Below are 22,810 nucleotides of genomic sequence, written 5' to 3'. Positions count from 1 at the left end.
ATGCTGCAAAGAGGCAGATACTACTCCAACGGTTCTGTGACAGCCTCCTTACCCAGCGTCTGGTACAACTCTGTCATCTTTGGGTGGTCCCAGCACGTCGTCTGGGCCTGGTGGCTGGAAGGAAAATAGATGGAGACCAAGAGTCAATCTGGTAACCAAAAGCTGCCACGAGAGATTAAAAAAAGGACCTGGCCAGCACTAGGAGGGAGCATTTCAGTGTCTGCAGACACTGCTGCATCCCACTGAGCACGTTCCCCAGCCACAGCAACATGAAGGATGCCCACAGTAGGATATCCCTCTCCTTCCAGCCACGGTTTCCCCTCATCTTGGGCATCCCAGCAGGCAGGGAAAGCCTAGTTGTGCCAGGCTGGGCAAGACACGCTTCACTGGAGGTGAGATCTCACTCCAGTCTGTTCACTGCCCCCCTCTCCCAATTGGTCCCCAATTCCTGATCCTGCCAGGCCAGAGAAGACCACGGGCTGTGTCTGGGAACACACTCACTTGATGTAGTATGGCACTTTGTTGGGGGAAATGGCTCGCTCCCAGGGAACCTGGACAGAGGCTGCAAGGAGAGAAACGTGTGTCAGATCAACACCAAATGCTCCCCTAAGCTGATGCTGTTTCTGATGCCAGCCCAGCAGGACTGTGCCAACAGGTGGGTGCCTCTGGAAAGGCTGTGTCTTCCCAGATCACCAGCTGGAGGTGTTGGTGCAGGCAAGGGGATGCTGCCTATAAGAAAGGCATGAGACTGCTGGTCTTGTTAGAGACACCTTTCCTCTCAAGACAGGGGCTTTGTACCTGGCTGAGCTCAGAACTCAGGAAGACACACTCCCTGATGCTTTTGACGATGCCCGAGGCAACTCTATGGCCACCAGTGGGCAGGGCTCATAGCAGATGAGATTTGGGCACACAGACACAGCACTGCCTGTTATGGCCTGGCTCAGACACCCGAAGCATGTGTTGCTCCTGTTACTCCTGCTCTGTGTGCCAGCTGCAGTATCTTGGGAGGATGAGGATTCATCCTACACCAGTTGCCTGCCAGCTTGTGTTGTATAGAGGATGGAAGCCATTGCATGACCCTCGGTTATTTTCCTTTTTCACAGGCAGTGTATCAATTCCAGCAACTGGAAAAGTTATCTTTCCCTTCAGATAGGAGTACACAGTCTGCAGAGAAGCACAGGCCAACAAATCCCACTGACATCCAAAGACTCTGCAGGGCTCAGCATTTCCAAGGACAGACCCCAGGCTCTGGAGCACAACCTGCTGCCCACCCTTTGCAGGTCTGAGAGCTGTCAGCCAACAGCTCTGATATGTAGAAACAGCACCCCTCTACCTCACCACATGAATGAAAACCTCCTGAAAATGCACATTTTTAACCTCCAAATAACTAACACGGGAATTGAGGGACAGCCTCTTCCTGCCATCTGTTGTCTTGCTCTGAGGCTGACACAGTCCTGGTGTCCCCTGGGAGCTGCTGCTGCGAGTGTCACAGCTCTGTGCTCTGAAGGGAAACCACACTCACGTCCCACCCTTGGTCCCACAAGGTGAGGCAGCACTATGCCAACTTTGGAGATGCCTTCTGCTTTGGCTCCTGTGCACCGGGCACCAGCCTGGGCCCTTTTCCAGCCTCGTGCGTGGCTCTGGCCTCAGCAACAGGACTTTGCACCCTGTTTTCCAGTGCCACAGCCCAGGCTGCTCTGCAGAGGCAACCTCATGGCAGAAGGCAGGGGGACCCGCTCACTTACAGGAGAGGAAGTGCTGAGAGCCTGGTCCAAAGTCCCGGTGGGCATCTTGGAGCTGCTTCAGGCGTTCGTTTATGGAGGCCTGGAGAATGGAAAAATAATGCACTGGCAGTCCAGCAGGCATTTGGGATTGGTGACCCATTCAGGAAGGCTTGTGGGTGGACTCAGACATGCCCCAGCACACAGATGCTCTTCCTTCCTCTCCTATCTTGGTATTTGTGTCCCCCAGCCTGCTAAACCCTCTGCACCTCCTCCCACAGGCTGAGGCAGCACAGCCACATCTCCAGCTCACCTGCATCCACACTCTCACAGACATCAAAGCAGTCACAGCTGGTACTGACCCCCTCCACCAACACATCCTGATTCTCCCTTTGTTCCTCCCACTGCCTTTTCCCAACGAAGATCTCTGCAGATTTACCACTTTCCTCACACTGAACTGATGCTCTCCTCCTCCAGGAACATCCCTGCTGTGCCAAACCTTACTTTATCCTCCTTGAAGCTCAGCAGTGACAGCCCTTCCCAGCATCCTCCTGCCCATGGTTTGTTTGCAGTGCTTGCTCCTGACTCCTTCCCACCTGCAGCTGTTTCCAGCGGGTGTTGATCTGCTCCAGGGTGCGGGAATTCTCCATGCACAGGTGGACATCTGAGATGGCAAGCTGGTGTGCAAGATCATTGACCACTTTCACCCCATCCTTCACAGGGGAGAGCTCCTCTTTGAACAGCTGGAGTCCAATGCCCAGGGACACAAGCACAGAGCAGGGTAAGAAGGAAAAGAAGCAGGTGAGCAGCCAGGACTTGGATCCGATTCCTTTGCTACAAGCTAGGGTGGGCTAGTGGCTGCCAAGCCACTGCTGACTAACCCTCCCACAGGGTACCTTAGAAGGGTTAAAAATACCCAACCAAACCTACCAGGCTGCAGATGACTCCTGATAAATGCAATGGGGACAATGACTCAACTATGCTGAGCCACTGTACCTGTGTAAGGTCTGTGCCATGACGAGGCACTCAGCATGGCCAGTTGTTCAGGACACTGCTGGCCAAAACCTCCCTCACAAAGCAGGGGGTCTGTGGGAAGGAGGACTTGGCCCTGAGATCCCAGGCAATGAGGCTGCCTTGGACTGAGCAGTCCATGGGAGCAGCTCTGTCCTCCTGGGAAGCAGCATTTCATCACCTCTGGGGCCGAGGCTGGAGCCTTCTCAGAGCCAGGAGTACCTTGGTTGACTGGATGTGCTCTGGCAAGGAGTCAATGAAGAGGTCCCCGATGGGTTCCCAGGTCTCCCTCACGCTTTCAGCCTGGTCCAGGGTCGTGCTGAGCTCTTCCATAGCCCCTTTAATCTCCAGCAGCTGCTCCAGTGTCCGTTCAATGTGGCGGTGCTGGTCCACGCACCGGGCCGTGAGCTTCTCCCACAGCTCGCTGGCCACGTTCGCCTGCTTCCAGACAAAGCGGCTGATGTTCTGGATCCGGTGCCGGGGAGACACATCTGTGAAGGCAAAGCAGGAGGGGAACAGGGATCCAAAATGAGAGCCCAACCCAGAGGAGAGTGGGGCGAGGGATGGAGAGAGGACGGGGAAATGGGAGATTAAAAAATCTAGGGAAAACTGGGAAAAGGGAAGGAAAACAAACAATAATAGTATCCATCTCTGCACCAGCTCCTCTATCCTCACAGGCAGAAGCCATGCTGCCTTTTAAAAACCCACCCCAGAGCACATGTGGTGCTGCCTCATGAGATGCCCCCCTCATGATGGACTGCACCAGGAGCCTCTGCCTTTTCCTGTGCCAGTCTGACCTTTGGCCAAAGGACTGGGCACAGCCTGGGCATGGTGGTGTGAGGTAGAGCACTGATGTGCAGCTTTGTGCCACACCAGCCACCTCCACTCCACCCTCTCCAGACCAGCCCAGGAGGAGCTGGGAAACCAGAGGAAAAAAGGGGAGCTCCACAGACCTTTGCTTTCTAAAGCTGGTTCTTCTAATTCCTCAAATGGGTGCTGGGAAAGGAAAGCCTGTGCTGACTCCAGGACAGAGTAAATGTATGGTCCCCGAGACTTCACTTCTTCCATGAAAGCCTGGAGAGCAGAGCACAGGGATGAGACAGCAGGCTGAGGCAGAAAGTTGTGCCCTGGCTGCCCCCTTGCCAAATGCTGCAGTGATTTATTCACCCCAAGGCTCAAACCTCACTGGACACACAGAAAGAAGTCAGTGTTAAGAGAAATATTTTTGCAGTTCAGGGAAGGAATGACCACCTGCCAGAAGGTGGCTCCTGCAGAGGTTTGGCCTGCAGCTTTGCTGGAGTGGGGAGACAGAACAGAGAGCCCAAAATGGTGTGTCTGAGCCAGGGCTGCACAAGAGGAACTGTTTTATTTATGGTGCTTTCAGGGGCACTGCTTGGAGACACTCCTCACTCGTGCAGCGAGAGCATGGCCACGCTAGCAGTCCTTCCAGCAGCCGCTCAGCAACAGGTCCAGCTGCTGCAGGAGCAAGGAGAGGAACAGCAGGGTGCCCCAAAGCAGCACATCTGCCAGGGAAGACTTCAGAGGCACGCTGGTTTAGTCTGTCCTCTCCTCCCCTCCAACTGCAGTTCCCACACCAGTGCTGTCTGCTGGATGGGCTGTTTGTGCACCAGGGAAGCTCCATCAAGAATGAGGGATAGCAGCAGTAAACATTTTCTTTTTGTTTTCAAGGTAAAAACAACTAAAGCCCAACAGCTACTGGCAGTGAGAAGAAAATGCTGTGAACATGGGAGCAGGAAACTCTGATCTGTCTGGGTGTAGCCCAGCTTTAGATATGATGATAATGTGTTCAGTAATCACTCTGTTCCAGCCACAGGACTGCCCCTAGACCAAGCAGCCTTCTCAGGCCCCAGGATCCCAAAAGCAGAGGCCAGGGAGAGGTAGGACTTAGGGAAGCCACTACAAATGGCAGGGTTCACCACCAGCTGCAGGTGACTCAAGGCTGTAATGTGGGTTTACTGTCTAAAACCAGATGGGCTCTGCCTTTTTTCAGGAAGCAGAGGTGGAGACAGTCAAGGACTGGTGCACCCACAGGCTGTGGCATGGGCAGTGACATGAGGCACGGGTCCCAGGCTGGGCTGCCCACCCCAAACCCATCCCAGCAGTGACCAGGAGGCACAAGGAACGTACCGCGTGTGTCTCCTTCTCCTGCTGCACCAGGAGCACATCGCCCCGCAGGGGCAGCTGTGCCGACAGCTCCTCATCCTTCTGCCCCAGCCAGTCGATGATCTCCTGCAGAGGCACCTGCAGCTTCCCACTGTGGTCAGAGAAGGCCTCCAGCCGAGCCCTGGCAGGAGAGCAAGGACAGTGAGATGGCAGATAGACAGACAGGAGAGGAGCAGGTTCCCTGAGGAGGGGAAGCACAGCACCGTGGCTGGGTGCTGACCCCCAGGACCTCCTCAGTGACTGGCAGCACACCTCAGCATGGGCTGTGCATGACCCCCAGCCAGCAGAGAGGCTACGCTGCCAGGTGGGGTGAAGCACGGAGGCATTGGGAACAGGAAACTGAAGCTATTCCTCACCCTGGAGCCCAGAGCAGAGGACAGTCATTCCATGTTTGCCTGTGGGTCAGAACTGCTCTGGCTAGCATGGGGGGCTTGGGATGGCATTTACATGTCTGGGCAGCTTCCAGGAGCCTTGGATTAAGGCAGGAGACAATTAACATGCCCCAGTTAAGCTCTCTGTCGTGCTGGCTGTGGAGCTGAAAGCTCTGACAGTCTGGAAGGCATGTTCCCCTCACACAGTGGAGAGGGCTCCCAGTGAAGGGACAGGCACAGAGCAGGTGGAGACAAAGCCCTGGGGCAAAAAGAGACAACTGCAGAGGTGGCAGAGGATAGAGAGACAGAAGAAAGCAAGCAGGAGTGAAAGCAAGGAGGGACGAGAGGACAGGATGGGTAGAAATGGGGGAGATGCTTTCCAGCATAAGGAGATTCAAAAGTCTGTGGACCAGAAGGGGAGCCGAGCCAAGGTCACTGGGCATTCATGTGCCTCATCAAGCAAAAAAGTTCAAAAACCTCCTGACAATCACAAGCAGCAAGCAAGGCTGGAAGGCCAGGGCAGCCCGGAGCTTGCTCCAGGCAGGACTCTTACCGAAGGCTGTGGGATTTTTTTTTGATCTCGTTCCAGCAAAGATTCATCTCCAGAGGGGCCTGGGGCCCGGCAGCACTGCTTGGAGCCCGGGGGGTTACACACGAAGGTCCTGCACCATCCTGCGAGGCTTCAACCTGGGCAGAAACAGAACCACGCTGCACCCAGAGATCACTGCCTGGTGCTTTGGGAACCTGCTTGGGGACACCCACCCTGCTCTGTACTAACCCTGACTGGTTTTTCAACTCTCAAGGGGGCTGCCCTGCTCCTTGAGTGGTCTGCTAGCAGCTCCCAGGAAACTCCTGGTGGTCCCTGGAGGAAGGATGCAGTGCCAGCTCCAGCAGCACTAAGAGCAAAGGTCGAAGGGAGGGCTTACTGCACATCTCCTGCTCTCCTCAGTTATCCAGCAATGAGCTTATCTCACTGAGAGCTGTTAAGCCAGAGCTGGTCCTTATGTGTCACAGTGCCTGCGGGGCTAATGATGATTTTTCCCGCATTATTCAGGGCTGCTGTGCTTAGAGAAGAGGCTGATCCTGCTGTTCCTAGGCACCGAGGGGATCTGCCAACATCCTTTATGCCATCCCCAACACTGGGACTTGCCACCTGCTCCTCTACAGAGGCTTCAGGATATTCCCTGCCTGCATGGCAAATCTGAGAAGCCACTTCTCCTCCACAGATGCTGCTTCTCCTCCGCAGCTCTCCAGAATGAGCAGCCGTGGGAAGGGTGCTGCGAGAGGCCATGGAGAGATGACAGCAAATCCTAACCCAGCCACACGAAGGAAGCACACTCAGCTGGAAAAACTGGGTGCTGATCCCTGGACAACAAATCCTTGTTGGAATCCTCTCCTGAGCCTTTAGCACTGTATCATGCCCCTGCTCACGGTGCACTCTGCTGCACGTGCTGGTGACAGCAACACACAGGATCAGAAGCCCCTCACACAGGACTCAGCGAGGGAGAGGGGATTTTTTCTCCAAAAAACACAGTTTGTTAAGTAAAACACATGGACACATTCCCATAAGTGAGACATCAATGAGTTGTGTTGGAGAGATGGCAGCATTTCGATCGACTGCTGCTTTGATATTAGAGCTCGCTTGAGATAATTATCCCCAGGTGCTTAATCAACCATAATTAAATGTGTTAGTACTTTCTAAACAGAGCATACAACAGGCCAGATAAGGGCAGCTGCCTTTGGGGGAAAAGCAGCAGCTCTTCCAAGGGGAATGTGTAAATACTTGTCACTTGTGCTGTCCAAGGACTCATGGAGGTGTCTGGAGAAGAGATTCAGCCAAGCCGAGGAAAACAACAGGCAGGAGAAAACAACCAGACAAGGAATTTGGCTGCACAGCTAAAAATACCCCCTCCACACCAGTTCTCAGAGAAAAATCAAATGATCGCCAAGACTGGTGCTAAGTTTGATTCATCTAAAAACATCCAACAGGCTGTTCTCTGCCTCCCCATCCTATCACTCCAAAAACACCAAGAAAACAGAGAAAACCGTCACCCACAGAGTTCACAGGATTCTTGGGGCCACAAATAATAATCCACTCGAGCTAAAACTGCTGCTTGCACATAGAAAAATCAATACTCTGCATGTGCAAGTCCTCATGGCACTGAAGTAGGTCAGTCCCAAGGCACTGCCAGGGAATGCTCCAGCCCTCCCCTCTATCTCAGGGGATACCAAAGGAAGGGATCAGCTCTACCTGGGTGCAACTGCAGCACAGCTCTGCAGACAACACAGTCCTCCCAGCCTTATTCAATAAGTTAAAAGCCCACCACGCCTGCAACTCCCAAACCCAGTAGATAACCCCATAGCAATGACCAAGCAGAGAGCAGGTGCTGAACATCTGCCTCCCTCAGACAAAACCCCTGCAAGCGAGCAGAGGCAGAAATAAGCGCTTTCCCTCTGAGCATCCCCTCAGCATCCCTTCCCCAGAGCCCCAGCCTGGACCCTCACTCCCCCTCCACCCCGGAACAGGTTTATTTTCGGGCGCAGAACACTCACGCAGGCTCTGGCAAGCGCATCTCTCCGTGCTCAGCCCCAGATCCGCCGGAGGAGCGGGCATCGCCTCCCGCCCCGCCGGCTGCCAGCGGCAGCACCCAGCAGGGCAGCGGGCAGGCACTGGGTGCCCGGCAGAGCTGGGCGCCCCGAGCACTGACCCCCCAGGAATGTGGAGGGAGGCGGCAGCGCCTCAGAGCCAGCCTCAATCCCAGCTTTGTCCAGTGGCATTCCAGCAGCCTCCAACCTGCCTTAACCCCGTGGCTGCCCCCAAAGCACAAGGGGGGCAGAGGTCTGTCCGCTGCAGGGCAACCCCGCGTGGGACATCAGGTGTGTGCAGGGTCCTTGCTCTGGGCACTGGGGAAGATGCATCCCTGCAAGGGCATGGCAAAAGGGATGACCAGCAGAGACCTTGGCTCAGATGCTGGAGCACATACACAGCAGACAGGGGTGTTTGCCAGGGAAGAGATTTATCTAGGAAATTATCCCATCAAGTCTCAGTGAACCAGAAGGTAAATCGGTTCTTGAGATCTAATCCCAAAAAAGTCAAAGATGCCCTTGTTGTCCCCCACGTGCTCCAGCACAGTGTTGGGTACCAGCAGATGCTCATGCCAGCCTGGACCAAGTGCAAATAGTTTCTTTTTGCCAGAAAGCTCTGGGCTGGCTTCTTGTGTCCCCCACAGTCCTGACGCCCAGAATTTTTATCATGCTCTCTTCCACCTACAGGGAGGGAAAGAAAAGCTCCCAGTATCTCTCCCTCTCTTCCCCTCCTTCCTTGCCTGCACATCTGACGGGTGCTGTCCCTCCCTGTGGGACCAGCACAGCCAGCTCCTCTCCTCACCACCTCTCGGCTCCAACAGATGGGAGAGCAGCTGCCAGACTGGAGGAGGGGGCTTCAGTGAGGCCGGGACACCGCTGAGAATGGGCTGTCTGCAGCCTGCCAAGAGCTTTCAGGACTAGCACGGACAAGAGAGGGAGGCTCTTTCCTAGGTGGCAACAGCAGAACCTTCAAACGAGGTGGACTGTCATTAACACTGCTCCGACTCCTGCTCCCCTTCTCTCTCCCAGCAAATCCCAAAGGGCTCTGATCCCCTCACAGAGGCTTGGGCTGCTCAGGCAGGTCAGGAAAGACATTTCCCTGCTCATCTTGTTCTACCCCTCTCCCTCCCCACTTCATTTGCTGGGCTGTTTATCAACCACCCGTGCACTGGCCCAGCGGCAGCGTTGTAACAGCCACCCTGGGGCCAATAAACCCTGACTCAGCCACCAAGAGCCTGCCCCCTGCCTCATTCTTGCATGCTGGAGCCTCTCCAGAGACAGCTCTGCCTTCCTCCCGCAGCTCCCTGAGGCTGGACGGATCGAGGCTGATGGTCAGCCACAGTAGGGAGAAACGTCAGGCTCAGCCTTTGCTTTTCATGCTCAGCCTTTGCTTTTCATGCTGGAAGCACACCGAAAAAGGAAAAGGCAGAGCTGGGACCTCATTTGTCCTGGGAAGAACACTGCCAGTGCCCAAAGGAACCTTTGGCACTGTCCATCAGTCTCCAGTCAGGTGAGAGGTACCCTGGGACCAGCAGCTACAGGCAAAGAGGGATCCACAGCCTGGCAGAGCCAAGGCAGCATTTCCCCACCCTAAAGGTGCTAAACCAGCTCCTGACAGCTCAGTGAGAGTGCAGGCAGCTTTGCAGACAGTTTCCAGCACACCTTTCTGCTCTTCACTCTGCTCTGCTATTTACCCGAGGTCCCCAGACCTTCCTTCCCCTCTGGTGAGGAACCTGGCCTGGGGCTCAGAGACCCTGGGGCAAGGAGGAGGGAGACCAAGATCTGTCCCTCAAGAGAACGAGATTAGAAAGAGGTCAGACTCCTTCTCTGCCTTACAGCATCCACCAGGGGCTTATTTCCAAGCTCTTCTCTGCAACCAGGAAGAGCAGAAATCTACATTTTCACCAAAAGCTGACATTCTTCCAAGTTTCCAGGGGAAAAAAAAACCCCAACCAAATACACAAGAGCTGTTAACAGTAGCCTCTCGCTCTTTATTGTGAAAGAGGCTTGAAATCCAGCCCTGCAGGTTGTCTCTCCTCCCCTGCTTTGGGAAACACATTGCAGCCGGAGCGCTGGAGGAGAGCGCCCGCTCTCATTAAGTGCGGGCGACGGCGGGGCTGGGGCTGGCAGCCTTCCCTGCCACCAGACAGCCTGGTGTGCCCCACAGAAATCTGCAACCTCTGCGAAAAGCTGCCACGAGAAAGACTCCCAGAGCCCAGCTCTTACCTGAGACAGAGGGCGGGCAGTGCTGCTGTGCTGCGCCTGGTCCGGGATGTGCCACTCAGGACATCGCGGGAGGACGTAGAGCCATTCCTGCATCACCAGGGGCTGCATTAGAACTGATGGTCATGGGGATGGAGCACCTGAAAAGCAGCGTTAGAGTCCCTGGGTCAGCTTGCACCTCCTCATGGAGCTGACCCCCTTCCCAGCTGCCCGGAGCGCTGCTGCCACGACAGCTGGAGACTAAAAGGAAGCATTTTTAATTTAATATACTTCTACTGGTGTTGCAATCTTGTTTCATCTAAACATCCAACTCTTTTTTTGCACCTGGTTATGCAATTTGCTGTATTGACATGCTGTTAGTAAGTCCCACAGACTATAGTGTATTTTTGGAAAGGGTTGGGTTTCTTGAACAGTACGAGATGCCCATGGTTTAAAGGGAGGGAGAGGGGCTATCACTGTCATGACCACTGTGCTAGCTTTGGTTGAGATAACATTCATGTTCTTCCTAGCAGGTGGTACAGCATGGTTTTTAATCCAGAACAACTTATGTTTAGGCAGAACAGACATATCCCCATAACAGACAACATTTTCAAACATATTTTTTCCTTTTCTATTCAGAAGGGAAATTGCCTAGAGCCCCAGCCTCATGTATCTCATACTGTGAGCTAGCTTTTTATGAGTTTTTACTCATTATGAGCTATAAAATTCCCTTCATTATCCCCATTTTTTGAACTGTATGACCTGTAAAGCCAGTTAGCAGTGGCCCCTTGACTATTCCATAGATCAGAAATGCGACCTCTGGTCACAGTGCTGCTGGGTTTTGTTGTTTGGACTCTAAACGAGCTAAAATAGGGATTTATCTCACTGCCAGCACCATCTCGGCTTTACAGAAAGCCACGAGAAATAAAGCTCAGAGAAAACTTGGTGACTGCTTTCCTACTTTTAGAAGGTAAAAGAATCACCTGCTCCAGCAGCCAGAGCTCACGTCTGCGTGGAGATGAGGCTGCTTTCAGGGGAATGAATGATGCTGATGGAAGAAGGTTGTTGGCTCCTTCACACCCAGCTCAGCTGGACAGCTGGGAATCTTCCTGCTTGGCCCTGGCAGGGCAGGAGCAGGCAGCACATCCTGCACTGACAGCAGCCACACTGGACAGACGGCTGAGGAGAAATCCCCCCGGCCCTGCGCACGCTGCCCGTCTCTGACACTTTCACATCCCTCACACCCCTGCCTGAGCTTTCACTGCCTCTCTCCCCTCCATTACACACATTAAGAGAAGAGATTATCCTGTTATGACTTTTTTTTTAATCTCTTAGCGATTTTTACAGCCATAATTCTCTCCCTTTCCAGCAGAACAGCCTGTGCTGAGCTCTCCAGCATGCTGACAATCCAAGGTCTTGTCCTTTCCCTCTCCTGCCCAGGAGCACCAATGAACACTGCAGGCTGTGCATCCCTGCTCCTTTCCCCGTGCAGGCAGGGGATTATAAGGGGATTATGAGACCCACATTTATAATTAGGAATTTCAGGGTCTTCAAAGCCCCCCAGCCCCCTGGGGCAAATTCATCTTACCCAACTCCAAGAGTACAGGAGATTTCTGACAGAAGGTAACACCACCTCCTCTTCCTCCAGTGCTTGTGCCATTTGGTCTCTGTTCCTCTAAATGACCTCTGAATGACACAATCCAGCAGAGCTACAATTCCCAGGGTGGGAAAAGGTATTTTTCCTCAAAGCCTCTAACAGAGGAATGCCACTGAGCTCTTCCCCAGGACTGGGAAATCCATGGCTTTTGCCAGTGAGGCTCTGTGATGTCTCACTGGAGCTGCCATCTTGAGGCCTGGGTTTTTCTGCAGCACAGGGCAGTGAAACTGCAGTGATGTGTGCTGGCCAGACGAGTTCAGCCAGCCCTCCAACACCACACACAGGGGCTCTCTGCTCCCAGTCCTCCCAGCACAGCCTGGCCCCTTGTTCCTGCCACCAGCACTGCAGAACAGGAGCAGTACCGGGAAGGTGACGAGCTCTGCTGTGACTGTGTTTTCTCAGTGACAGATCTGCACGCACTTGCAGGTGCAGTTCTGAGACAGGGGTGGGTAACCCGTGCCCTGCAGGTACCCACGTGCAGGATGTGGAGGGTTTCCAGGCTCCCTGCCAGCATCACGGAAACAAGAACAGCCATTGCTGCACCGCCTGAGTGCTGGGCTCCTTCAACTCCTCCAGGGATGACAAGGCCCATCAGGTCACAGATGGCACAGGGAACTAAGGCCTGTCCAAGGCAGCAGTCACACAACAAGCTGAGTGCCAAGCAAAGGGCAGTACCCAGTCACGTCCTGCCACAAACACCAGTGCAGGGTGGAGGGCAGTGGCTCAGCCGCCCCTTGCCACTCTGCAAGAGCAAAGACAAAGCCCAGAGGTGGAGAACCCAGATAATGTGGAACTAACTGAGCTGCAGAGCAGCCAGCACAAAGGAGGACATTCAGGGGGAGAGAGAGACAACCAGATGGAGAGGCACGTCTGCAGGCAAGCCAACAGCTCCGTATGACCCCTTGCCAAATTCCCTGCTATTGCTGGAACCAGGCAAGGAGAAATGCTCTTGATCTGCTCTGCTTCTCTGCTGAGGCACACAAAACGGCTCCAGTTGTGGCACTTCTACTTTAGTGCTTCCGCACAGCTCTGTGTCTGGGGCTGCACCATGTGGAGTAGAGATTTTGTGGATGCTTCCTGGCTAAATTCCTATTGCCTGATGCCTACGCCTGTCAAGAGCCAAACCTGTGATCCACTTTGCCTCTCCCACACCACCATTCAGCTTCTGCACTCTGCTTTAGGTTGGTGCTGGAGGCCCAGCAAATGACAGCCAAGGTTCAACACCACACAAATCAGATTTAAAGTGCTGACAACAAAAGCTAATCATCCCCACAGCCTACTCCAAACCTCTACTGGAAAAGGAGTTGAGAGATCCTCCCTTGGAGGACTCAGGGAACAAAGTGGTCAGGCTGTTCAAACAGATATAAAGTGAGCTTGGTCCCCTGGGCACACACATCTGTGCAAGCAGAACAATCATCAAGGCTCAGGTGAGCAGAAGCAGGTGAGAATTTCCACAGGTGGACACCACAAGAAGCAGCTGTAGAGTCACCATGGAGCAGGACTGGGGCACTCCCCTCACACAGTGGAGACAGCAAGGAGGGAAACCTCTTCCACTGGTGCCTCTCACCTGGTCTTTGCTGGAGGTCCCACAGTGGTGGTCAGAGCAGTTCTCAGAAGGATCAGGTACAACCTCGTTGCCTTGCACTGTTTTGCATCCTCCCACATGAAAAGCACCCAACACTTGCCTCTGCTCCCAGTACACCCTAAGAAATGAAGCGGTACATGTTCCACAGTGCCGTGTTACAGCTTCCAAACACTTTAGTACCCAAGCCACTACCACAGTTGAGACCTTGATGATCCTCTAGTTGAAAAATAAGAAAGCCAAAAATCTTGATGTTACATTTCAACGGCCGAATGCTTGGGCATTAGGGTGTATTAAAACCAAAATAATTCCCTTTTCCCTCTTCCTACATGAGCTGTACCTGTTACAAATTCAGCACTGGAGAGCAAGTTCCACTCCCTGCTCTCCAGGCAGTCTGACAAAGGCAGCTGGAATGGCCTTTGCTCAACCAGTTCTGCTTCAGCTCTGTCACCCAACTCTCTGCTCCACTCAGGGATCTCTGTGCTCTCTCTGCTTTACAGACCTGCTGCAGCAGCATCCCTGGCTGGCAGGAGAGGCTGTGTCCCAGCTCCTGCAGCACCTCTTCTCCATCCCAGCCAAAAGGAAGGTGACAGCTTTGCCACCACCAGCGCACATGATGCACAGTATTCTGCAATTTTGCTGCATTTGCTTAAAATCCTCCTGATACAAACCCATATCCAAACTCTCCCCAGCATCAAGGGAATTCACACTGCAGATGATCTCCATGGCTAAAAGCAACCCCCAGGATCAGGAGCCTGTCACAGGAAGCAGAGTGTAATGTCAGGTGTTGAATTTCCAGCTCTCTACCACATATAACAGCAGCAAGTACAGCAAATAGGTCAAGAGGTCTCTCAATCACACAATTTATGCTTTGAATTGCTAATTCCCTCCAAAACATTCTTTCCTGAAACTTCCCACTTCAGATCTTGGCCTATAAGGAAAAAAATATGGGAACATCTTGAGGCAAGGCAGCTCAGCTCAGCCTTTATTCCATGAGGAGAGTGGAAATACAAACATGTTCCCTGCTGCTGGAAATGTTAATGACTTTGTTGTTGTTTAACTTACTGTACAGAGAAGTAATAACATTTCAGCTCAGCATGTTCAGCGTCCTTTAAGGGGAAAGGTGGGAGGCTTGTGGATATTTCAGAGTTCAGCTCCCATGTAGATGCTAACAAAGGCAGTATTCCCAGGCTGTCAGACAGCAGGACTCCCTCGACAGCTTAACAACACATCCTGTTTCAGCAAAAATTGTTTTCTGCACTTGTAAGTAAATAATTTAAGTCTGAGATCAAGGGCCAGACGACCTACTTCCCAGGACCCCACTGGTCAAGGTCTGGTGAGAGAGAGGAAACCTTTGTCCTGCTGGGATCAACATAAAAACAACACAGTTCCCTCTCAGAGCGTGGGCCCTTAATCTCCATCTCTTTACAAACCAGGAATAGATACCCAAACACACTCCCACAAAAAAATCATCCCAGCATTCTCCTGGTTGTTATATGCTCCTGTGTACCACAAAAGGGGACTATCAGCAATCTTCCACATGTGGGAGCATTTTCAACCCCATCAAGTGAGGGCTAAAAAATCCCAGATGCCAAAGGTGCCACTGGGCTTCACGCTGCACTTCAGCCAAAGAACCTGGTTCCCTTCATTAATTAAAATGAAGGGTGCTTCAATTAAGCACCTGTCCATAAGAAGTAACATAAAACCTCCGTTGTATCTGGTAGTGAGCAAGCAGCACAGAAGATGTGTTACTCACTGAGGGTGGGCCAAGTGGGGACTCTAACACCTAATGAGCTCCTTTCTTAAATGGCCACTTGGACTCTGAGCTCATAACCAAAACATTATTTTCATTCAGTGGATAAACAGGTGCCACACATCTTAATAAAGAAGTAGCATCCCTTCCCCTGGCTCACTCACTCTCCATTTTCCCAAGCAACAGAACATACACATTCACACAATCTCAAACTGAAAAATTTCACCAGTTGGCTTTGCACTAGGAAACTGTGATGATGATGTCCCCACCTCACCAGGTGAGTGTGGGTGTATGCCCACAACATGGTCATGCAAAACTGACTACCCCTCTCTCTGCTCAAAAATAACTTAGGGGAATTTTTTAAGGAAGATTGAAAAACCTAAATTTCTTTTGCATGTCATTTCAGGCTCCCAGCTGGGTTTTAAGTTGCTCCCTCCAAAGCTCACTTTTCCTAGGAACTCTTCCCATCTCTTAGCAGATTAAAGTACTGAAATAACGACTCAAGCAGGCAGAGGACCCAGCTGTGAGCCCACAGCCCTGCTGTGCTGGACACAGAGAAGCTGCTGCCTGATAGACCTGGCAGACAGAAGGAGCAGGAGAAGGGGAAGCAGCAACTTCTCAAAAGGGACAGCAGGGTAGGGGGGAAATCACTTGCTTAATGACTGAAAGAAGGTCACACCAAGCATAAAAATTGAACCCACTTCTTCAGAAACTTGGCTCCAGTAGCCCTGAAAACTGCTGATTTAAACCAGTAAAAACCTCAAGTCTTGTCTTTGTCTTTCTCCTCTAAACACCTGAACTTTCCCTTCCTGGCTGCTGAAGGCAGGAGACAAGTTTTGCTGCATTGTGAAAAGCACATCACCCATTTGCCACGCTGTGTAACTGATCAACAACAGTGGGAAGAGCACACCCACACTCAGTTATGATGGCCAAGGCAATACTGTTGACTCCTGGCTTCCTTGGCACTCTGCTTCTCATTCTCACTGTAAAGCTGGCACCTGTTTCTCTAAAATGAATATTCTGCCTTGCCCCCAAGGTTGTCTTTATAATAAACTCCCTGCCAAAGCACAAGGTTCTCTGGCCTTCTGAGGCCATGAATTTTATGACCAGGCTGTGTGCCCCATGAAGCCACGTTTCCTTTCCCTGCTTGAGATGTCTCAGAGTGATCTTATTCTTATGCAAAGGGAAACAGCAAAGGAAAATGGGATGGAGCTATTTTGGCTCAATTCTGAAAAGACTGGTTTCATCTTTATATACCTATAAAAATGAGGGGTTTTTGAAGACTGAATTCTTTCTGGTCAGTATGTCTTATTTCATGAGACTTATAATTCCTCTTTCATGCTTTTATCACAGACATCCAAGCTAGAGTGGAAGCCTTGAATATATTTCTCAAAACATGATTATATTCAGAAATTCACCATATGTCTCCAGAACTCAGGGCTTTTGCTTGAGCTCATTCATTTAATCCCTTCCCTGTCTCACTTTGGTTAGTTTTGCAAAGAGCCACTCCAACCTGAGCAGCCCCATTCACAGCTACAGTCCCAGCCAGTTTTAGAGAGCAGCACTGATCTGCCTCAGGTATTAACCCAGAGACAGGGTCCTCCCCTCAGCTCCTCCAGCTGACAGACAGGACCTGAACACAGCATCACATCACAGCACCCACTCCAACGCTTCCCCTCCCAGCACTCCGGGCACCCACATTCCTGGACACTGCTGCAAAATGAGACTATGGTCCAGGTCCTTTCCAGAGTGCCACCACGTCCTTGCTGTCTCCAGAGCCCTGCCCAGCCAACTCCCACAGCAGCAGAGAAAGCAGCTTTCAGCACGGGGAGCTGGCAGGGGATGGTGTGAGATGGCACCAGAGCCACGGCGGGCACACGAGCCACGCATGGGTGCCAGGAGAACAGAAACTCTCCCGGCACAACTGAACCTTGTGGCTGGGACCTCACACAGCTTCCTCAACAAGAGCCCTGTGGTCGGGCAGGAAAGGCCATTAAAGAGAATAATCAAGCAAGAACTCTCACGGGTCCAGACAGAGAGGTGAGCAGCAGCAGCAGGAGAGGTGTGAGGGACCCTGGATTTAGGGCACAAGGAAAACAAACGGACAAAAAAATCGACTAGACTTTTTCTTTTCCAACACTAAAACCCAAAATACAAACAAACACTGATTTCTCCTGGAGAAAGCATGGTATTTAAGGGCGTGGGAGTAATTGCTCCACACCCCTGTCACTGCACATGGGCAATCTCAGCATTGAGACCCCACAAATACAACGCTGGCACATCCACCAGTGGACCTCCACAGCTGTGTGATGCCGTGCTGGAGGGAAGGCTGAAGGAAACAGGCTGGACTGGGGACCTGTAAAAATCAGTGGCACTAAATCTTGAGGAACCACAGCCCAGGCTGTCCTGTCTGGCAGGGAGAGGGAGGCAGAGTGCTGAGCCCTGGGGAGCAGGAAAGGTCCTGTGCTTCCTGCAGGCGATTCTGCAGTCGGTCAGGGCTGCCTGCATCCAAGGGAATGTCAGTGGTGGCAACAGAAGACCTTGAGAGCCGAGGAGGAACGATGAGTGAAAGGGGTTGGGGAGAAGCTGGGGGAGGGGAGGGCGGACACATAAAGGAGCAAGGCTGGACCGTGTAAGGTAGTGAATGAAAAGGGCAGACCTGGGAATGTGGGCTGATCCTTGCTTACTACGTGAGAAATATTTGGGTCCCTGCCTTGCCCTGCTGCCTAATCCTCCCAGGAAGATGCTAGAAGGCCACCACGCACCCTGCCCGGAGCAGCCCTTCAGCCCAGGCGGAAACACTGCCAGGGTAAATAAGCCTTCAATGTGCAAAGCATCAGAGCCGGTGAAACCGGGATGTTGTCTGCCTCGGGAATCCGCATCCCGAACTGGTCCCTAGCCTCTCCCTTGTGGAAATGGTCTTGGCCACCTCTCTTGCTCTCACCCTGACACCCCTTCTTTTCTTCTCTGCAAGTTTCCTCACCCGCACATGCATGGGCAGCGCTGCTGCGAAGGGACACACACACGCACACCCCCAAAGAGCGCATTTCCGAGCTTAGCCATCTGTCCAAATTCTCCCGTTTTTCCAGCCCAGCCAGGATCTGAGTGGGAAACAAATTTTGTCATGGCCTACCTTCCGAGTCCGCCAGGTCTGAGACGCAGGGGCAGCGGGCTTCGGGAGCAGGGAGAGGGGCTGTGTGTGTGAATCAGCAGAGGAGTCCCTGTGACAGGGATGCATGCTGAGGCTGAGCACCGCTGCCGCACGCTGCCTCTCCTCCTCCACCGCCCCGGCTGCTGTGTTGCTATGCAATCACATCACCACGAGCAGCATCTCGCCGAGCCTCCAAAGAGACACCCTTGACTCGGCAAAACACAGCGGGGAACAAGGACGAGCCCACCGAGTGCCCGGCCCTGTGGAGATCGCGGCCGGCGATCGATCCGGAGGAGGGGAGGGAGAAGAGTGGAGATGCAAAGACAGGCACGCACGGGAGGAGGAGGAGACAAAATACACATGGAGAGGGGGAAAGAAAAGGGAGGAGGGGAGATGTACAAACACACAGAAAGCGCCGTGGTCTGACCTCTGGAGACCTGACACGGGCTGCTGGGCTCAGACACGCTTCCCACTCCTCGCCGACATCTCCCACCGCCTCTCGGGGCTGGCGTCTCTCATTTTAGGTTAGATATGGCCACGCGCGTGCTGGAAAATGCCAGACACATTCGCCTCCTTCCTTACCCAAATTGTGGTTATCTGACACAAGATTTTATAATTTAAGAATAGCCCATTTTAAAATTAAAGGAGCAAAAATAGGATTATCGCTTAATTTTGGATGTACTTCCTATTCTTCTTAGAAAAGAAAAAGAAGTAAAGGAAGGAGCCAATTCTCCAGGCTGGGGAGATCTTTTAAATGTCAGGGTATCTTGTCTCAGCTCACAAGAAACAGAAGGATTTGAGCTGCTAGCTTGGATGAGGACACAAACAGACACAGAGTTGGGATTTTGGTCCATAGATAAGAGTTTAGAGTTCTTCAGATCATTCCACCCAAGGATTTCAAACCGCTCAAGTCACCACTGATGTTATTCTCATACAACACAAAAAGAAACAGAATTAAATTACTTGGTAAGAAAGAGGATTCAAATCTAATCCCAGCTCTGTGTTTTAAGCACTAGACTGTGTCAGCCTCTCCATGGGAAAATTAAAACTCGGGAAATATAATTTTCCTGGTCCTTGTCAGAACAATCTTTAATGAGCCTTACAGCCCTTTTTTCCCCAGAGTTGACAGACTAAAGATGTTAATTTTCTGCTCATACAGTCATGTTATCCAGAAATATCAGTGCTGTTTGTAAACATTTTCCATTTTCATACATTTATTCCCCATCTCAGGTGTATCCTAAAATGCAGCTTCACTTGGCTCACTCAGACCCAGCTGTGTAACAGCTTCACAACTCCACTACATTCCTGAAAAATCACTTCTGGCCAAGCCAGCAATGGAAATAACACCTGGCAAACTCCCTGCAGCATCACAAGGCTTCCTGTGAGCTGAGGGACGATGGTCAGGAAATGGTGCTGCCCAGAGGGACAGGACCCAACCTGCTCCAGGGCTGTGCCCAGCAGGGTGGGGAGCCCACAGCCACCTGTCAGCCAGTTTGGGCACCTTACAGAGCAAAACTTTAGTGCCACACCATGGGGATGTGAGCAGATCAAAAGCTTTTCCAGGCCACCTGTTTAAACCTGGAGAAGTTTTAAAACTCAAAATACAGCTGATCTTGTGTAAAATATGTTTGAGAGAGTCCTCAAGAAACCAGTGAGCTCCTTGTGATGGTACCAGCTAGAACCTGCAGCAGGTGGGCTGCTGACCCTAAGGAAGTTCTCCCTTCCTCCTGGATGGGTGCACCAGGAGTCAGGAGCAGAGCAAAGTGGGGCACAGAAAACTCATGGAACTACACTGAAAGATTTTTAAATAGCAGCCTCCATATCGTTGGTTCCAAAAGGAGCAACACTGAACACTTCCAGTACCGACCCAAGAATACTTATTCACTCCACACCTTCTGCTCTTAAAAGCTTCTTCAGTAGCTTCTGCTTCCACAACAGCTGTACTGGTGTAACAAAATCCCTCCTGGAAAGCTCTATTTAGACAAAAAAAAAACCCAGATATGGATCAGAAGACAGAAATGAGCAGAGACTCTGCTGGGCTATTTTTGTGCATACACACAAATAATAAGTCCTGGGTTAAATTAGGAGAGTGAGGGGGGAAATAACAACAGAGTCTGTCCAGGCAACTCCAAAGCCACTGTTCTCCAGAGAGACACGGCCAAATCGATGGCAGCATGTGTCTGTCACCACCAGCATCTGTCAGGGACATGGCAACATGGATAAACATATCAAGCCAAGTTACACATTCACACAAGGCAGACATCAGCACAGAGATGTGAACAGACAGCATGAACCACAAAAACAAGGTGCTTTGCAGTACAAGCATCCTAAATTATTGATTGTTTAAGGACAGCAAAATGCACTAGAGAAAAAAAAAAATCTCTTGTGTCAGTTTAGTTTAAATTATGAGACAAAGCAGAATTTCTGCTGGGAGAGTTGCTTCCAGGGCTGGGAACATCTTCCCAAGTCCCCCAATACTTTCTGTTTTAAGGATATAATTAGGGCAAAGAGAGGAGGAATTCAGAACTCAAAGGGAATGAGGGAGACCAGCTCGGATGTGTCATAATCGCAGTTTTCACATAAGCACTACAACTTTTTAAAGTGTATGGGAAGGTTTCTGAGCTGAGAGGCTAAATTTGGTGTGCTTTGAGTTCTGAAGAGAATTTAAGCCAAAAAAAATCTCCCAAGGAACTCTAAGAGCTGAGCTTCCAGAAGATACAGTGGAACCTACCTCATGTCTTCCCCTAATAAAACATTTCAGGCATTTTATGTTTTATGAAACAGCAAATATGTACCTTGTTAGGAAAACTAACAATGTCCACCCACCCAACAGGGGCATCTCAATAGGCACAGTGCTAAATACAGTGTACAATCATACAATAGGTAAAAATTAAGACAGGTTTTATAAGGCTTGAACATAAAATTGATATATATATATAGAGAGAGAGAGACTGACAGTATTTTTAGTTTGAAAATTTTAAAAGCTAGAAACAAGGGCTGCGTCTGCTTTCAGCCTAAATTGTTTCACGTTCTCCATATACAAAGCCATTATTAATCACTTGTAAACTGGAACATCCATCACACTAATTATTCTTGCATCACCAACCAAATAAAAACATTAACTAAAATTCTGGTGTTCACATTTTCAACACAAAACTTCAGGGTTCAATATAATGAAAGGCTATTACTTTTATATTTTTCTTCCCATAAGTTCCCATCAATTAACTTTATCTTCTAAAATAGTCCTTGTCACAGGGAATTGGTTCCCAAAATGTGCAGTTACTCTTCCCTCCTTTGAAACATCAAATCTCCTGAAAGAGAAGGAACATCCCCTAGTACAGAAGGGGAAGTATTGTTATCATCCTTTGGAAACTTTGGTACATTCTTTCCCTTTTGGAGTAAAGCTCAAATTTATCAATTCATCCCAATTAAAGTATTTTAGAGAATGATGCTTTAGCCAGGAACAGAATGTAGACTTATCCTTGTTAAAAGGAGAATACAGGCAGACACCAAGAAGAGGAGCACTTTCCCTGGAGCCATACACCCACAGCCCTTCCGGATCCATCTGCTGAAGAAGAGTTTGGTGAAAGGCTTGTGAGACAGGACAAGGTCCCTTATGGCTTGAGGAAATCAAGTTTCTCCCCAAGAGCCTACAAATCCCTGTTTTCCTGAGACATGGGGCTCCCTCCTCCAGGTTTCCTCCTAATTAAAGCATCGGACAGGGCTGGGTTCTCTCACAGCTGTCCACATCCAAAGAGCTGTAGCTCTGTTTTGATGCAGGATCATGGATCTCAGAGGTTGTGCTGTGCCTACCTGTGAAGGGGAAGCCATAGGAACAGATCTTGCACAAAGGGACAGACCAGCCCACCAATTCCAGTACATTAGACAGGCCAGCAGGCTTGGGAGCAGAGCACAAAGAGCCTTTCTTCAACAAGAAGGAACAAAACTAGAATTAGGGCCCTAAGAAAAGAATTTAGTTGACTGGATATTGTACCATCCTGGGGGGCTTTTTTGTTTGTTTTCTTTAAATAACTGATATAAAATAAATAATGATACCTCTTTTGCTAGCATCAATAAGCACAAAAACCTTCCCAGAGCAGATTCTATCCTGCTGAAAGCATTTAGAAAAACAGCAGGGTACTTTCTAAACACATGGTACCTGGGGTGAGAGAGAAGAATGGGCAGAGAACTGATACAGGCAGACAGCTGTCATGCACTCAGAAACAGAATGAATCCCCCTTTTCATGTGTTCCCACACAGGCACTGAAACAATCCCCCCAAATGAGAAATATAGAGGCTAAAGGGGAGAGAGGAAATCTTTTCAGAGCAGCAAGAAAGAGAAAAAAAAAGAAAGAGGGGTGGGTATCAAAACAGCGTAAAAGAATTTGGGGGAAGAGATGGAGAAAGAAAAGAGAAAGGAGAAAATGGTAGAAAAGAAAGCAAAACCATGCAGGAGAAGAGGGTAAGGCAGACAAGGCAGTTTTCAGAGGCTGTTTTGTTCTTCAAAAGCTGTCAACACGCTTAAAACGTGCTTTCCACCCCCCCTCCTTATTTACTGGGCCGTGCACACAAAGGAGCAGGAAAGCAATCAC

The 22,810-nt window shown here is 50.9% G+C and overlaps 1 protein-coding gene across 5 annotated transcripts in view; it reads right to left on the bottom strand.

Annotated features, from left to right (window-relative positions):
- Nucleotides 1–18,734, bottom strand: part of DRP2 (dystrophin related protein 2) — a 29,326-nt gene extending 10,592 nt beyond the window's left edge. Inside the window, exons 1-10 of one of the 5 annotated variants that reach the window (XM_039572218.1) lie at nt 18,646–18,734; nt 10,100–10,236; nt 5,841–5,974; nt 4,881–5,037; nt 3,686–3,806; nt 2,955–3,223; nt 2,318–2,464; nt 1,746–1,824; nt 502–562; nt 53–114 (exon numbers count right to left, since the gene is read on the bottom strand). In XM_039572218.1, the coding sequence (XP_039428152.1) occupies nt 53–114; nt 502–562; nt 1,746–1,824; nt 2,318–2,464; nt 2,955–3,223; nt 3,686–3,806; nt 4,881–5,037; nt 5,841–5,974; nt 10,100–10,207 (1,138 nt within the window). In that variant the 5' untranslated portion in view covers nt 10,208–10,236; nt 18,646–18,734. Of the gene's footprint in view, nt 1–52; nt 115–501; nt 563–1,745; nt 1,825–2,317; nt 2,465–2,954; nt 3,224–3,685; nt 3,807–4,880; nt 5,038–5,840; nt 5,975–7,840; nt 7,966–10,099; nt 10,237–13,299; nt 13,321–18,200; nt 18,561–18,645 lie in introns of those variants that run through there. The other 4 variants (XM_039572220.1, XM_039572217.1, XM_039572219.1 and 1 more) reach the window with 4 other exon arrangements.
- Between the last annotated feature and the right edge of the window lie 4,076 nt (nt 18,735–22,810).

The sequence above is a fragment of the Corvus cornix genome, chromosome 4A (genome assembly GCF_000738735.6).
Source record: "Corvus cornix cornix isolate S_Up_H32 chromosome 4A, ASM73873v5, whole genome shotgun sequence".
In the NCBI taxonomy this organism is placed as follows: domain Eukaryota; kingdom Metazoa; phylum Chordata; class Aves; order Passeriformes; family Corvidae; genus Corvus; species Corvus cornix.
Note: the sequence above shows the minus strand (reverse complement) of the source record. Positions and strands in the feature narration are given on the sequence as shown.